Source organism: Ceratosolen solmsi, unplaced genomic scaffold (genome assembly GCF_000503995.2).
Source record: "Ceratosolen solmsi marchali unplaced genomic scaffold, CerSol_1.0 scaffold11, whole genome shotgun sequence".
In the NCBI taxonomy this organism is placed as follows: Eukaryota; Metazoa; Arthropoda; class Insecta; order Hymenoptera; family Agaonidae; genus Ceratosolen; species Ceratosolen solmsi.
Genome location: NW_011948416.1, coordinates 4,782,983 through 4,799,534, shown reverse-complemented (window position 1 = coordinate 4,799,534; position 16,552 = coordinate 4,782,983). Strand labels below are relative to the sequence as shown.

At 32.9% G+C, this 16,552-nt stretch overlaps 2 protein-coding genes across 2 annotated transcripts in view; one reads left to right on the top strand and one right to left on the bottom strand.

Moving 5' to 3' along the window:
- Positions 1-16,552, top strand: part of LOC105359216 (muscle M-line assembly protein unc-89) — a 173,667-nt gene that overhangs the window by 115,149 nt on the left and 41,966 nt on the right. The window lies entirely within an intron of this gene.
- On the bottom strand, positions 8,522-9,315 carry LOC105359215 (uncharacterized). Its single transcript, XM_011495736.1, has 2 exons — positions 8,862-9,315; positions 8,522-8,769 (listed from the first exon to the last, which is right to left on the bottom strand). The coding sequence occupies exons 1-2, from the start codon at positions 9,297-9,299 to the stop codon at positions 8,662-8,664; spliced, it is 546 nt and encodes a 181-aa protein (XP_011494038.1). The 5' UTR covers positions 9,300-9,315; the 3' UTR covers positions 8,522-8,661.

Here is a 16,552-nt window from a genome sequence, read left to right as displayed (position 1 = left end):
CTCATTATGGACACTGAAGCGCTTGATTCGTACAGAAATAGAAACAGAAGCTTTATTTGAGCGGCCGATTTCCTTTAAATGTCAAATATTGTAATACAGCTGCATTTATATTTTCTTTACGTGAATCACACGAAATACCTTGCTAAATCGTTTGTTTTAGAATGACGTTTACGTTTGTCTATCTAAGGCAAGCAGCGAGCAACATTCTTCTTATCCGTCTACATGAACTTTATTTGTTTATAGAAATATAATGCCAAATTAATTATTAATTGTCAATACTAGTGGCTGCATAGCGTGAAAATAAAATACAATATATGTAAATGTAATAATGTCAGTTATAATAATTATAATAATGTACAGTAATAATGTAACCTTAAGATGCCATGAATTACAAGCAACTCGAACGCTTGTAGAGATAAACGAGTGTAAAACCAGTTCATAATAATGGCAGCTTTTCAATAGTTGTTTTCTCAAGTCGTACGGATTTAATACATTAAAATGAGGTAATGTGTATAACAATTTATAATAAAAGGAAGAAAAAAAAATGAAGGAAATGTGTCGATATGGGGCGGTGGGGGGACGGGCGGACGGAAAAAACTCGATGATTTTTTCAATCGAGGCGGTTTACACTTACGCCTGCGTTTGGCATTAAAACAAACGTGACAAACGGATTATCGCGAGGCATTGTTAAATAGCTGGACACGCGCTATTTTGCAACTCTTGGTCGATGAAAAAGAAAAAGAAAAAATAATAAAGTCGAAATAATAAATCACGGGCAGCCGAAGACTCGGCGTTGCTGCGCAAAGATGCAAAGGAAAAATGGCGCAAGGCGATATCGAGTTAAGCGATAATCGAGGCGACCAACTTCACAACCAATTCCCCATTGCAAATAACAGATAAAAAAAAAAAAAAAAAAAAAAAAAAAAAAAAAAAAAAGGGATGAGGTAAGCTTCGCCAACATCGTCATTCGCCCTCTCACCCCTTGCCTCGCACATTTCCTGCTGGCAGCGCTTTTTTCCGATTGCCGAGCAAATTGGACGGCAGTAAGCCTCGTCCACGGCGTCGATGTACTTTTTCTCTCTCGCGCCTCGGTCGCGCCGATGTCGATTGTCTTCACCCTGTGCCTGTTTTATCGCGAGCCACGTTTCTGTCGAGGCCCTTTTGTTACTCTCGCGCGTTTATCTTATCCGGGATACTTTGTAGCGGTGGGGATTTTTTTTTTCTTTTTTTCTTCCCCCCCCCCCATTTTTTTTCTTTTTTTTTCTTTTTTTTTTTTGCGACTGTGCACCATAAAATCCTTGCTCAAGAGCGAGACTCGAGCTATTTCCGATCGGCGGTTGTATCTCGAAATTTTTCGCGAGTTCGACTAGCTACGCCCTTCTTTCGCTCGATCCTTTCACTCTTCACATTTATCGATGAATGGAAAAACTTTGATATCGCGTACCAGTACAATGCCGAGGCTCTTATTATCTCGCGAGTTTCAATTACAGTTTTCATTACGTACGTAATGTGTGTTTAAAGCCCGAGCGCGAGAATAATTAATAATTAATTAATAATTTGTGGAACATTGAGCGAGTCCTGTTGGATACATTTCATATTGATGAAACGCTTTAATTTATAATCTCGCAATTTCGTAGGTAGTGATCGTGGATAAAATGAGTTTCCTCCAGGCGAGATTCAATTGCTTTTTAAACTTTGTTTTCCTTTTTGTTCTTTTGTCTATCTTGATAATATACTTAGTGAAAAGTGAAAATAGAAAATTGAAAATAGATAACATAACGATGCATCCACTAAATGATTTCCTCAGCTTAAATTAGATTTATTTAAACTATATTGCACATTGCACAGTGCAATGTATCGATAAAGAACGAATTGAAAAGTATTAATGTGCATTTATGAATATTGAGATATGAATAAATTAAAGTGTTTTTATTTTTCTTTGCTTTGATTATTGATAATATTTTATCTTATTATTACGCATGTAGATGACGCGGCATTAAAGTTAATGGCGAAACAAAATAAGATTGAAGTAATGATATTAAGCGAAAAGAATCGTAAAACGATTTTTCATTAACTTAATTTTTATGGAAATTATTCATCGTTCTTGCTGAATTTACAATATAACTCGTTCATTATATTATTTATGATCGCGACGAATTAGTGATTTATTCGCGGCAAAATAAAAACAAACAAAAGAATAAAAACAACAACAAATTACTAATACAACTGGCATCGTATGAACCTTATTCCTCTTCCATTCAGCTCCTTCCCGATTTCTTCTTTATGATTTTCAGTTGATTAATTGCAATTTGTGCGTACCTTTGATCAGCGTTTTGTTGAATCGTCACGGTTCGAAGAAAAGCTCGTGCTGCTTCTTGAAAGTATAGAATAAAAACTCTATTGTTTTTATAAAACTCCCCATTTTGTTTTTGTTTTTTTTTTGTTTTTGTTTTGTTTTATTTTGTAAACCAAGCCGCTTAAAATTATATTCGAATTCCTTTCGAATTCTATTAACTTTCTCACCTTACAAAAAGCCGATAAAATAATATCTTTATCTGTATGCGTGGATTTACATGACTTCGTGACGTTTTAAATTAAAGAGTCCAAATAAGTAAGACATAAATATTTATAAATTTGTACACAGCTGTGAGGTAAAATTTAACTAATAAAAAGTTCAGCGCAACATTTGAATAATTTATTTATATCGAATGCGACGAGCTCACTTCATTATAAATACCGATATTTTCAGAGCATTTTTCAATCCATCCCAATTCCAAAATATTAATATTAAATCTCCATTAACGTTTTAATATTAAAAAATCTGTATGCAAATATTAAATTCATACATCCATTCTATTTTTCAATCTGTCATAAATTCATCGTGACAAAATGTCAAATTTTTATCCACGATTCGTCAAACGAACGACAACATTTTCGTGCATTTTATTGTTCGCGAAAAGGCCACTCTTACCTGGACACGAATTTATCTAAATGAGACGATCGACCGGAGAATCATTAGCGGACATCGGCCCCATGATGTTCAATGAAATTGAAATCTTTTTACAATTAGGATAGATAATCTCGCGTAGGCCTTCGATATCCAGTCGAACGAAAGGGGGAAAGAAAGGGAGAGCGAAAGACAATGGGAGAAGAGAGCCCGATTTACCGTACGCTCAATGACTCGCGAGCAGTGAATGAAACGGAGCCAACTCCAGTAGTGATTCGGTCCGTCACCGTCATAACGACATTCGCGCCCGACGTCCGTGGAATAACAAACGATGACTCGAGATTCGCACGACGGCGACGGGATGGGGAGGGAGGAGTAGGGGGGGGGGAGAAAAACGCGCAAAAGGCTTTCGTACGGCTATTCACATAATGCGACATGAACGACGACGACGAGAACCATTATAATCATCGCTCCTGCGTGTAGCAATTTATTATTAAAGATGCCGGCCCGTCGAATTAATTCGGCGGGGGATAAAAAGAGGCGCGCGGCCGATCCCATTCATTCGCTTTTCGAATCCCATTGCAACGCGAACTACTTGTCTTTGTGTGTACCGTTTCACGATTCTCATTAAGCAGATCGTTGGTTATAATACTTCCGACGACACGTCTCCCATCAAACGCAAAACAAAAAAAAGCAGTTTTTTCTGCACGAATACGGTGTCGAACACACAGTGTTTCGAGGGCATTCGAGATTCTATTCCTCGGTTTTACTTTTTTTTTCTGCTTCTCGATTATACTTTTTTACTGCCCCCCCCCCCCCCACCCCACCCCACCCCGTTTTCTCAATCTTTTCACAGTTGAGCTACTTGCGGTGTTTATTGGCCTTCCGAGTGGATACTTTTATTTCTTTTTTGTTTTTTAATTAAACCAAGAGAAATGTATTGTAGAGTCTTGTGCGTTTTTCTTAGAGAAAAACGGATTATTAAGGCGTTTATTTATAACTAATTGAAGGTGCCGTTGTAACGATAAAACAAACATCGATACTGAGACGATTTCTCATTAGTCCGTACGTTCGTACCATCCGTTCTCCCTCCATCGATCGTACTTTTTTATACGCGACACTGACACGATCACGACATCCCCGATTTACCTGTAATTTAATATTTTAGTTCGTTAATGACGTGTGAAAATACTAAATTTAACGAGTCAATGGAATTGAGCGATGTCCCGTATTCTCGAAGGAATATTCAAAATTTTTAGGCATCCATTCGTCGTGACCTCCACAAAAATTATCGACTAACGCTCCACTATCTATAATTACAACATTTTTATGATGTAGAAATGGGTGCATCGACAAGAGCACAACAAATCATTAATACTCGTCAGAAATTCAAAGACGTTATATGCCTGCTTAGTCGATAAATCTCCTTGTTCCTTAATGGCTACGAAAGAATAATCATAAATTCTTCGCTCGCGCAGCTTCGGAACCGCGTCTCGCTACTCAATTTTATTAATTACCATCATGAAGTCGCATGAAGTATGACGAGATTATCGTCTCGGAAGAGAGACCGAATCCAAAAACTCGTCTTCTGTCTCTGTCTGTCTCGCTTCCGCGTGATCCATCATTGATGAAAAGGGATCAGCGTAAGGCCCCGAAAATCCTCGTCGCCGCCCTTATCTCCGCACAAAAAGCCGCCCAGCCCCGTACGTTAACAACGCGGCTCTGCCATTCTTCCCTTCTCTGCCCACACCTGCTACCACTCCCCCCACCGCCGTCACCACCTCGGCACGCAATAAAGCTTCAGCTATTAATTAGGCTGCGCGACGCGTCGAGATGTAGGCAAGGCTTTGCCGACCTTCTGCTCTCGATTACGCTATCGTGTCGCGTGCTTCGCGAACCGAGAAAAAGACATTTTTCTCTGACTCTCTTACTCTGAAATTCACCGGCGAAGCGATACAGACGTTTTCCATCGATGAGCTTTCTCGTTAGAGGTAATGAGGCCAGTTTCTGCACTAAATGAAGATTGCCCAGGTTATTAGGATATTATATACCTTTGTTTTAGTGCGTTGCGTGACTTTAGAAGCTTTATTATTTTATTTCATTATTTGGCTTTATGAGATTTGCCTTGTTAATTTATAAGTGGCTTGAGGTCAGGTTAATGAGAGCTCATACATCTCATTAGGTTAATAGTTTTACTTAAGTCGAAATGCAAGTTATATTTAGCAACTACTTTATATTGCAAATCAATAATTAAGATGTGCTAAGCTTTTTTAATGAGTTTATTTTGCCGCTTTCACGGACGGTAAATTTATGAATTACAAAATCTTCCACAATTATGCGATTTATTGCAAAAAGCTTGCAATGCCAATTCAGTTAAAGTTGCGATAATATTGCAATTACAGCGAAAACTACCTATACCTAATTAAATGCCTATTTTCATGTGGATACACGTATTTTGCGATTTTATATGATCGGATTAAGTTATGATCAAAAGTTTTTTATTGGAGTATTTTATTGGAAAAATTATATCTTGATATTGGAGCAACAAACATTGTCATTAATAAATACATCGTCTTATCCATAAACATCATAATTTCTTTTCATATGGCTGTGATTATTTTTGAATTAGTATCACACACGCACGATCTCGAGAATACGCGCGCGTGTGCGTGTATAAATATGATTTTCATATAATAACCTTTTTTATTTGCAACTTAGTTAATTTTATTATCGATACGTAAGGAGTATTATTACATTTTCCAACAATATCAACAAATCGCAGGCATTGTGAGCAGAAAATAAAAAGTTTTTGTGTAAGTATAAATTAGGTAAGATTACAGTTATATATATATATATATATATATATATATATATATATATATACAATATTTTCAGCTGTTACTTTCTATCTCAGCGCGATTAAGATAAATTCAGTTGTTCCTCCTGGCAGGAAGGTGCGGTTTAGAATATTAGCTGGAAAAGAGATTGCACGTGTATTGTGCTGTTGCTCATAACGAATGAATTTGTGTCGAGCGTACTTTACTGAAGGTAGTAAAGGATTGAGGATTCTTCGAGCTTTGTGCAATCATGAATGAAACTACTCAGAATCCTATTTTCGTTATTGCCCGAAGGAATAAATAGAGAAAATCTCGTAAATCTAATGATTAGGTATTGTTGTACACATGTATTAGCGAATTGTGTCGCTGTCTTTTTCATTTCAAAGTTGCGAAAAATTTGCATTTGTAACAAATTAGGTAGTTATTTTAAATTAAAATTTCACAAATGCGATGCACTCTCTTTTTCTTTATTGTTATTCGTTCTACTAATTCTCTCACAATAATAATGTTAAAATAAGCTACTTTTCCCGTATTATTACATTAATAAAGACGCTTTATACGCCCCAAAGTATCAACCAAAGATTATAATAATTAATTACTTGATAGAAGGTAGTGAAAAGTGATGTAAAAAGCGATGATCAGTCATTTATTTATTTATTTTTTTTTTTTTATTTATTTATTTTTTTTTTTCATAATAATTATTATTAATTACGTACGAACAAGACCATTTTTCACTATCAGAATAACAATAGTTTTCTTTAAGAAGTAGCATATAAAGGTTTTGTTGAGTTCATTCGACTAGTCGGTAGGTAGTCAACCTCTTTTTAACTCCTAGGTATTAAAATAAATTTAGACGTCCTCCTCTCGAACGTAAGACAAAGCCGTAAAGTAATACTCACCACTGCGCGTATATAAGTGACACACGGATATAACGCAGATCTTTGTAATGCGGAATACATGCGGCGATGGCGTGCGTATTTTAGCTTCTAAAAATGAAGAAACCACTAGGTAAATCGAATACACGTCTTCAGAATATTATCTTAACGTGGAATAATAATATTTTCCGAATTTTCTATCTCCGCAAGTATGACAATTAATTATCTTGAGACTTTCAATGTCGTATTATCATTAAACATTTATAATAAACTTTTAATAGCAGCGTAAAGTTAGATAAGAAGAATTTATTTAACGCAAAGTGTATAAAATTTTCATTTTAATGGCTATATTATCAGATTAATAATGTACGACTATGTTTGATCGATAAATCTAAAGTTTAGAATACGATCGTTTTGACATATTTAGAATTAGTTGAAGTAAACGTGATACATTCGTAATATGCTAAAGATTTGAAGAATATGAAGAAAAAAAGAAGGTAATCAATGCTATTATAATAGCTATTATTATAGTTGTAATAGTAAATTATACATTTAAAATCTTAATTACAGTAATCAAATGCCATTCCCTCGTATTAATGCATTTTTAAACATACATCGACTTTATTAAAAGCCTTAATATCCATAAAAACCTTTATTAGTGTAAAATGACACGATATTCTTTCATTAGTCAAAGAATCCTATAACCGTGAAATTTCAATAAGAGTGTCTGTATTTTTTATGATTCAGTTCCCGTTGTTATTGTATAAACGATAATTATTTGATTATATATTCGATTTCCCCGTATCCACGAGTGAATTAGGAGAAATGTGCACTTGCATATCCACACAGATATTGTGCATCCGTAGGTGAATAAGGTGTCACAGAGAGAGAGAGAGAGAGACAGAGAGAGAGAGCGAGAGAGAGAGAGAGAGAGAGAGAAGAAAGCACTTTAAGTACACACAAAGCTAACTAAGAAGCTATGGGCAATGGGCGTGTATAATTTATATACTTACGACTGGCTTACTGCGATTTATCTCCTCACTGTCTATTCGCATATCTCTTAAGCTTTCTCTCTTTCTACCACTCTGTTTCTCATTCCATTTTATTCTCACTCTCTCTCTCTCTCTCTCTCTCTCTCTCTCTCTCTTATTCACTCTTTCTCTCTCTCTCTCTCTCTCTCTCTCTCTCACCCTCTCTCCCTCACTTACAATTCAGCAGTTAGGTCTAAGAGTACATTCTCTTAAGTAAGCCGACAAGCGCCTACTGGAGTCTTCTTGTTCACATGGTATTTTTAATGCACATGGCCGCTAGTTCAGCATATTTGACAAATAACGTGAAATTTTTGTTATACCTCCTCCACTTTACTGTTAATCATATATTTTTCTCAAATTCGTTCTTAAGAAGAATTCGTTCTTCCGTAAGACCGCGATTATTTCTAGAAAATCTTCTTTCCTCTATGTTTTATGGCAGATTTTGAAACTTCTGTATGCGCGAAAAATCTTATCTCTTACTTTGTGTTAATTGCCATTGTTTCGCTATATTTGACGAACGTTTGTAAAACACAAAGTCAGTCCCAAATAATTCTTTCCATAATTCTTTTTAGCAGCAACGTTGTTGCTTTATATAAATAATGGGAGAATTGTGCACGGACAGAAGTCTTGTAAAAAAAAAAAAAAAATAAATAAATAAATAAATAAAATAATCGGGATTTGTTTGTTAGTCATGCGTAATAAATGGGAGGCAGAAGACTTTGACCTGTTAAATTTTACTAAATTAATCGCATGACTAACGATTTTACGAAAAACTAACAACAAATTTTAATGGCTCAGTGCCAAAACAATTTTTTTATTACAAACAAGATCAAAGGAGAAAGTAACTTGTCATAGGCACAATAATTTCACGTAGCTAGCATTTATTTTTAAATGGTATAAAATTCTATCCGTGTGCAAAATTATTAATTGGTCGATGATAATACCATTATAACTGTCTTATCCGCAATCGTTTATGGTAAATCCAATCCAATCGTTCGTTTAATAAACTTTCGCACTTTATTCCAGAATTCAATAATAGCCACCATACCTCTCACATTATACCACAATCGTTGTATTCTCTAAACGGATAAACAAAAATATACGTAATTATAATTGCTCCGTGGCAGTATTTGTAAGAGAATAAATTGCATATTAAAGTTATGATATCTACCTCGATGAAAGTAGGATTTGTTGAAGGGGAGAAAAGAGAAGTGAGCTCTTCGTCACTTGAATTTGTTTTGGCTGATTGAACAGTGAATGTGTTATTTTTTGCTGAATCCATAATATCCTTAGATTCTACTTTTGGCTTTGCCATTGAAGTTGCATTTTTAAAATGTTTTTCTCTTGATTCTTTGTGTTGATTATTAGTTTTTCTCGTCGATCGCGGCACTTTCATAATTACTTTTTCTGTCGCTCGTTGCAATTTACTATTTGCTGCTTTTGTCGCTGATTGCGATTTAATAACTGTTTTTTCTGTCGCTCGTTGCAATTTATCGCTTGCCTTCTCCGTTGGTTTTTCCAATTTTTCCTTTGCTTTCTCCGCTGATTCATCCAATTTCTCCTTCCCATTCTCTATTGATTTTTCCAATTTATCGTTTACTTCATCCATTGGTTTCTCCAATCTATCGTTTCGTTCCTTCATCGATTTTTCCAATTTATCGATTGCTTTATCCATGGATTTCTCCAATCCATCGTTTGATTTATCTAATGATTTTTCCAATTTATCGTTTACTTCATCCATTGGTCCCTCCAATCTATCATTTGCTTTCTCCATCGATTTTTCCAATTTATCGTTTTCCTTCTCCTTTTGTTTCTCCAATTTATCCTTTGATCTCTCCGTCGATCTTTCCAATATATCGTTTGGCTTATCATTCGATTTTTGTAAATCATCGTTTAATTTTTCCATTGATTTATCCAATTTATCGTTTGGTTTCTCCGTTGCTTTATCCAATAAATCGTTGGATTTTTTCGTCGATTCTTCATCATTTATTATTTCATTTTTTTCGAGATCTTGTCGACTAACGACCTCATCTTTTTTACTCGATTCCTTATTATCAAGAACCGGTGTTGCTTCTAGGATTTCATCGTCAATCTAAAAATCAATATTAAGCGTCAACATTGAGCAGTAATAAATTTCACGTATTACGAACCTTCTTTTGTTCTTGTATCATTGGAACCGAATGGCACATTATCACTAGGATTACTAATATTAATATCGACATATACCTCATCCTGATAGATTTAATTTGAAGTTGATACACAAGTCTTATTTATTCACTATGCACCACTGTTGTTTGTTTGTTTTTTTTTTGTTTGTTTGTTTTGTTTTTGTTTATTTTTTTTTTTTTTTTTTAATTTCAGCTTTCTTATAAGCTTTCTTATTATATTCTTATATAAATTATTAATATAAACAAGAGAACTGTACTACCTTTTAACTCATGGCTAAAAACGGACTGATACAACTTTTAATATCCATCGTCCTTTTATGTTAAATGTACTCCATCTATGCTAAATAGTACGTGTTCAATCAATGAATGAAAGTCGTCAATAATCTTGTGCACGTCTCGAATTTCTGGCCAATACAACTCGAGTTCCGCTGATATATAGAATCTCATTTAAACAAGAAACTTATTAGAAGTTTGTTAATATATTCAATATTATCCGTATGGAATTTCTTTTGTTCACTTTTTTTCGCATAATAACTCGGAAAGTTTTAAGGTTCGAGGTTTTAAAATGGTTTTCTCTTTCTTTTTTTAGTTGCAGTTGTTTTATAAATAAAATTTTTCAAATTTTTTTTAATTATTAAGCGTATAAGATGTATCACTTGAACTTAAAAGAAAATGGCTTATAAATTATATGCAAAGACATTGTAAAAACTCTTTTAATTATATTTAATGATAAAATTGTCGCCCTAAGCATCTAAGATTAATGAATTTTATTTTTCTTGTAATTTGGTAGTGATAGTCAAAAGAGTCGGTGAACCGTGACGAAAAATAAGTCTATATAACTCGTTTAATAATAATATTCCATTCCGTCGGAATAGCTTCCGAACGCTTATCAGCGCATCAAGGTAAATAAAAAGCTTTTAACGAGTAATGACATACTTATTGGACAGTCACGACAGTCTCGCCGTGATATTTCGATAATTTCCACAAGGAAAACGTAGGCCATTACAATATAAATTGATTCCACCTTTGCGACGCGACTCTCAATTGTCCAAGATAAGCATAATTTAAGTATAAACTAATCGCCATGCATCGCTCGCTGCACAATCTCATGTATTGAAAGGAGAACATCCGATTGACAGGCAAGGCTCGCACCGATAAATTCCAACGCTATCTCTGTCGCATATCTTCGCGCACTTCCATTCGTACGTAACGAAATTCATAGTTAAGTCCATTGACTTAAAATTCTTATCTTAGGGCACGAGTTTCGAACTCTTGCTGCTGTTAATAGTTTCGTTTAATTGCGAATGCATAGCACTGGCGGGTATATAACGTAGAATAGACGATGACGACTGCAGTAGAATTTCGGAAGCTGAGTGGTATCGAAAGACGAAGAATCGTTCTCGAAAATGATTTATAGAATTAGAGTTGCCGCCGCCCCCCCCCCTCACCCCCATCTCGATTTAATGTCTAATGCACCTCATTAGAATTTATAGAGAAAATTTATTTGTAAATTTTACAAAATTATTCTCACTACATGTCGGCTTTTATGCGAATAACAATATTGACGTTAACGAGAAGGCATTTTTATATCGTCATAAATCTACTACACCAAGTCTTATTTAAGCATCATTTTTTTATAAATAGAAATAATATACAATTAACCCAATACATACGGCTTCCTCTTCTCCACAAACACTTGGTGTGAGAAAAAAAAAACCGCGCTTATTCACAAGTGACTGTTATGCATGATAGAAAACAATGTTTTATATGACACTGTTACTGGTTCTTATAAAGAGTAATAAAATTTAATTGGTTTTGTTGGAAACCTAACGAGACTATTCTTACGCGTAGAGAATGGCATACGAGTCAAACTCGGGGAAAATTTTTATCCATCGGAAGTCGATTACGTAGTCGTGATTATGAGATATTCATTTTTTCTTTTGTCCTTTCAATGAATTACGGATCTATTTAAATTGTTGAAGGTCTATTAATAGTCTATTAATTTTTTACATTTGTAATATGAATAGTTAATTATGTAACTCGATTCATCTGGATTTTCATTAATGATTAATAAATGTAAGAAGAAATCTTTCCTTTAAATAATTTTATCTTAGGGAGTGGTTATTTACGTAAAAGCTGAATTGCATTATTACGCAACAAGTGGTATCATTTATAAATCATTATTGCCGTTTATTATTTATTCTAAAGAATCTCCAAAGCCAAATGAAAGTTAATAAGATTTTTAAATATATGTATAAGATATAATATATTGTATTTCGTATGAGATTGGTCATACGCGAAATATTATTAATTTTCATCAAACGAGAATATGAAATTCAAAGGTAAATACCTAAATGCTTTGTGAATTAGCTACTATTTATTTATTTATTTATTTATTTATTTTTTTTTTATTTTTTTTTTTTTTTTTTTTTTTTTTTTTTTTTTTTAACGAACATTATCTGATATCGCTTCGATTACCATAATGAAGTTCAGTATTATTAACAAAATAGTCTTGATGCTTATCTGTTTAATTGTGGAGAACCAAACTGTGCGAGCTAAATATTTGCCGCATACTTACCTTAAGTAATTTCTTACGTCTGGAATTATTACGATAATGTTTTTCTATTACGCAATATATGACTTTACACTCATAATTATAATTATTAATCGAAGTATGCCAAGTTGTATAAACATAATATATACTTGAGTTTGTCAAAAAATATTTACTATATATTCTAAAATCTTATTTACTAACGGGATATTATAAATATTATATCGTGCATAATTCAATATTTTTATTTTATTATTTCGCTTGGATGTTTTTTTTTATGATAAGAATAGACAAAAAAAGGCTATGCAATTTTGCATATGAAATGCAATAATTATAGATTATTACTCCTACATTAGGAATCAGCATACAACTGCTAGTTTATCCGGAATCATTTCAAGATTGCGATAATCCATTGATTAAAGAATTTATAGCGGTAGTGTAGTGTCTGCTCGAGGCGGTCGTATCGATAGATCGAAATTGATTTATCAGACTAAGCGAATGAGCAGCTGAATATGCAATCCGGCAATGAGAAAACTCATGTTTCGATTGTTCCTCGTGTTCGCGCAATTTCACCAGACTGATCATCGTAACTCTTACGTTGTATCTACAATGACGCTCGATTTATAAATTCTCCACGACGATAATTTAATTTATCGGCACAAGCCCGAAAGTTGCCCGGCGGCGTGTATTATAAACGTTTCATTGATTAACTTTGTAATATTAAGAGATCGCTTTTTCTTTTCTTCTGGTTGGTAACTAATCGCTCAGATCTACTTGATTTATTTTTTGTTTGGTTTTATTATTATTATTATTATTATTATTATTATTATTATTATTATTATTATTATTATTATTACCATAGCATTTCACGTATTAATATTCGTAACGGTACACGCGAGATTTCGGTAGCTTTTTCTTTCATAGAATCGATCGATCGTATGAATGATTTAGCATTTATATAAGATAAGTTAAATTATGTATCATGTCAAACGATGGCCATGATAGTCGTAATGAAATTAAAATATATTTCGTTATTTGCTCCTTACAAACATATAATACCAGTGTATTAAAAAAGAAAAAAACATTTGATAATGAAGTAATATGTCGAGTTGTATGGAATTTTGATGCTTAATAAAGAACATAATTATCGTATATTACATATTCCACGGCTATAATTAAAAAGCTATTTTTATAACAGAATAATTATACTCTTATTAATGAAAATAGTTAAGAAAATTTCTCAATACTTCTCTATGAATAGTATATTTTTTCGGTGATTATAGAAGCTAATAATTGTTTCATCTCTCTCTCTCTCTCTCTCTCTCTCTCTCTCTCTCTCGTACAATTAATACATATTTTCAGATTATTTTATTATATAATTTCATATAATTTTTATCTATTTATTAAAAGCCATTGATATGTGTGCCCTGTCAATTTAACAATTTTCAAACTATTTCTAAACTTTCTATGCGCATTATTTATAATATAATATAAGGACGAAGAAGAAATAAAGTATTGTTGAATTTTTATTAATAATAAAAAAAGAATGAAACAAGCGCAACAATAAATTTATCGGTCTAAACTCTACTACAATATATTATTTCTATCTTCACGTTCAAACAATAGTGTTTACATTAAATAAAAAAAGGTTCTCTTATTTTACATAAGATTTGCTGAACAAAAATTTATATTTGTTTTATATTCTTGATGACCTTGTAAATAGTGTATTTTTTTTTGTTTTTTTTTTTTGTTTTAATAAAATATACTTATCAGATAGAATACGATAAACGTAAAATTAACTTTATATTTTTATCTATACGAATAAATCTTAAATGATAAGTTGTCTTAAGAGCGTAGTATTTGGTAAATTTCATCTAAACGTTGTAATTAAAAAAAAAGAAAAAAAAAATTCTTAAAATCACAAAAATGGTATATAATTATATAACATGCGAGGCTCGAGCTTTGTAAAATATATAAAAATAATGATTATATAAAAACATATCTTTACTTTAAGCAAGAATAACAATTAATCAAATCATTTCAATGCCTCTTTAATGAATATAAAATATTATTGAATTCAAAAAATATTTCACTTAATAGATATCATTAATATCGCTTACTTTTCAATATAAAAAAATTGTTCTCTTATTAGCAATGATTCGAACACACTACGTAGCTTATACGGATATATCAAATAATAACTTTTAACTGACTTTCTATTAATTTAAGATACACTTGTGGTAATATGTAAAATAATTTTATACATTTTGTATCGTGAGAGTGTATAATTATGCTTTCGGTATTAACCTTTGCAAGACACTGCGTAACGAACTCTAATGAATACGCGAACAAAATTAGTTTATAAATATGATTATAACATTTGCCGATGAAAGTTGCTGTACTTACAGTAATTGTAAAATGTTTTGACATTTCACAAGATATCGCCAGCAACTTTGAATCGTTAATAAATAAAAATTCGTGCGTCCCTTTATAACAATATAAATATATATATATATATATATATATATATATATATATGAGTGGGAGGGGGGGGGAGGCAGAAATAAGTTGTACGATAAATGAACGTAAAATTTATATTTTCTTAATTTATCAATTTAAAATGAAATTTCCGTAGATAAAACTAGAATGAAAACAATGTTTTGTCCATTTATAAATTGAATGATAAAAGTACTTTCAAAGCGACATGTCCATATAGTATAACGAGTAATTGCATGAATATTTAATCGAAATTTACGTATAAACATTTATAGTCACATTTTTTTCTTTTCAATAAATGAGATTCATTAATTGAACTTCCACGACGTAGCATTAATTTTAATTCCTTTAGTGTAATTACACACTACTCTTCATATACAAATTCATCTTAATTTTTAAACTATCGATGCCAGTCAACGTTATTTTAAAAAGTGATATATATTTATATTCTATTTGCATTTAATCTCTAGACTCCTTTTATTGACATAATTATAGCCTTTCCCCCCCCCCCCCCAATAATATGATTGGAAAATAAATGTAGCGTGTCAAGATGTAAGCTCTAAGTAGTTCCTGTATAACAAATCCGTGACTTTTCTATCGTTGACGCTTGGAATGTAGTAATTTGTCTACATAAACCAATAAACCATAAATTGCTCGATTCATTTGTATTTACAATTGTAATTTTTTTTATCTTTTACAGCCGATTGACATAACTTACGTATCTCTCTCCGCGCAAACCAAGTTTAGTAGATATACTTAACGATAAACATTTCCGTCGATCGTAAACAATTTGTTTATTAATTGCAAATGTCTTTAAAATTACGCGAAATAATATCAATGCATTTCGTAATTTTTCTATTCGCTCTTTGCTACTTATACCATAATGTTTATAAAAGTTAAATATTCAATTTTTTTATATTTATGAATTTCTAAGGTAAATATTCACCTTTCAATACATGAAATATAAGCACACGTTCAATAATCATGAATTATCGCCATTTTTATCTAAATGTAATGTCATATTTTCGTTTATTTATTATTTATACAGTATCATTTTAATTTAAATTTTTTTTTTTTTTTTTTTTTTAATCTAAAATGTACAAATCCAGGGGATTAGATATTACATAAAGTAACCGCGATAACGTATAAGTTAGTAAATGATGTGGCATAATAATATCATTACATTGAGATTTCGATATTGGAAAGAATGCGATCCGTCCATTCCCCGATGCCGCAGCTCTAATGGAGACACGAATATTGCAATCCACATCGGCGAACGGTGACTGTAGAGAGAGAGAGAGGGGGGGGATTGGGGGGGGGGACACAACGACGAATATCAGGGGCGCTAAATATCCGATTGCGAGAATTCAGTTCAAAGGCGATATTTTGAGACTATAGGAGAGAAATGGGGGGGGGGGGGGGGGGACACAACGACGAATATCAGGTGCGCTAAATATCCGATTGCGAGAATTCAGTTCAAAGGCGATATTTTGAGACTATAGGAGAGAAATAGAGGTCGGCAAGAGAGTCTAGCCACGCGTTCCGTGACAACCATGCGATTCCGCTCTAATTCGGGAAGGGACGAGAAACGAGAAATGTGGGACGCGGGCGTGACCTTTAGGCCCCACCTTTTGCTCGCTTATTCCT

Coding starts and splice junctions, on each gene's coding strand:
- LOC105359215 (XM_011495736.1), bottom strand. CDS start 9,299: ATGGATGAAGTAAACGATAAATTGGAAAAATCAATAGAGAATGGGAAG. Junction 8,770..8,861: donor CAAATCCTACTTTCATCGAG/GTAGATATCATA, acceptor TTATCCGTTTAG/AGAATACAACGATTGTGGTA.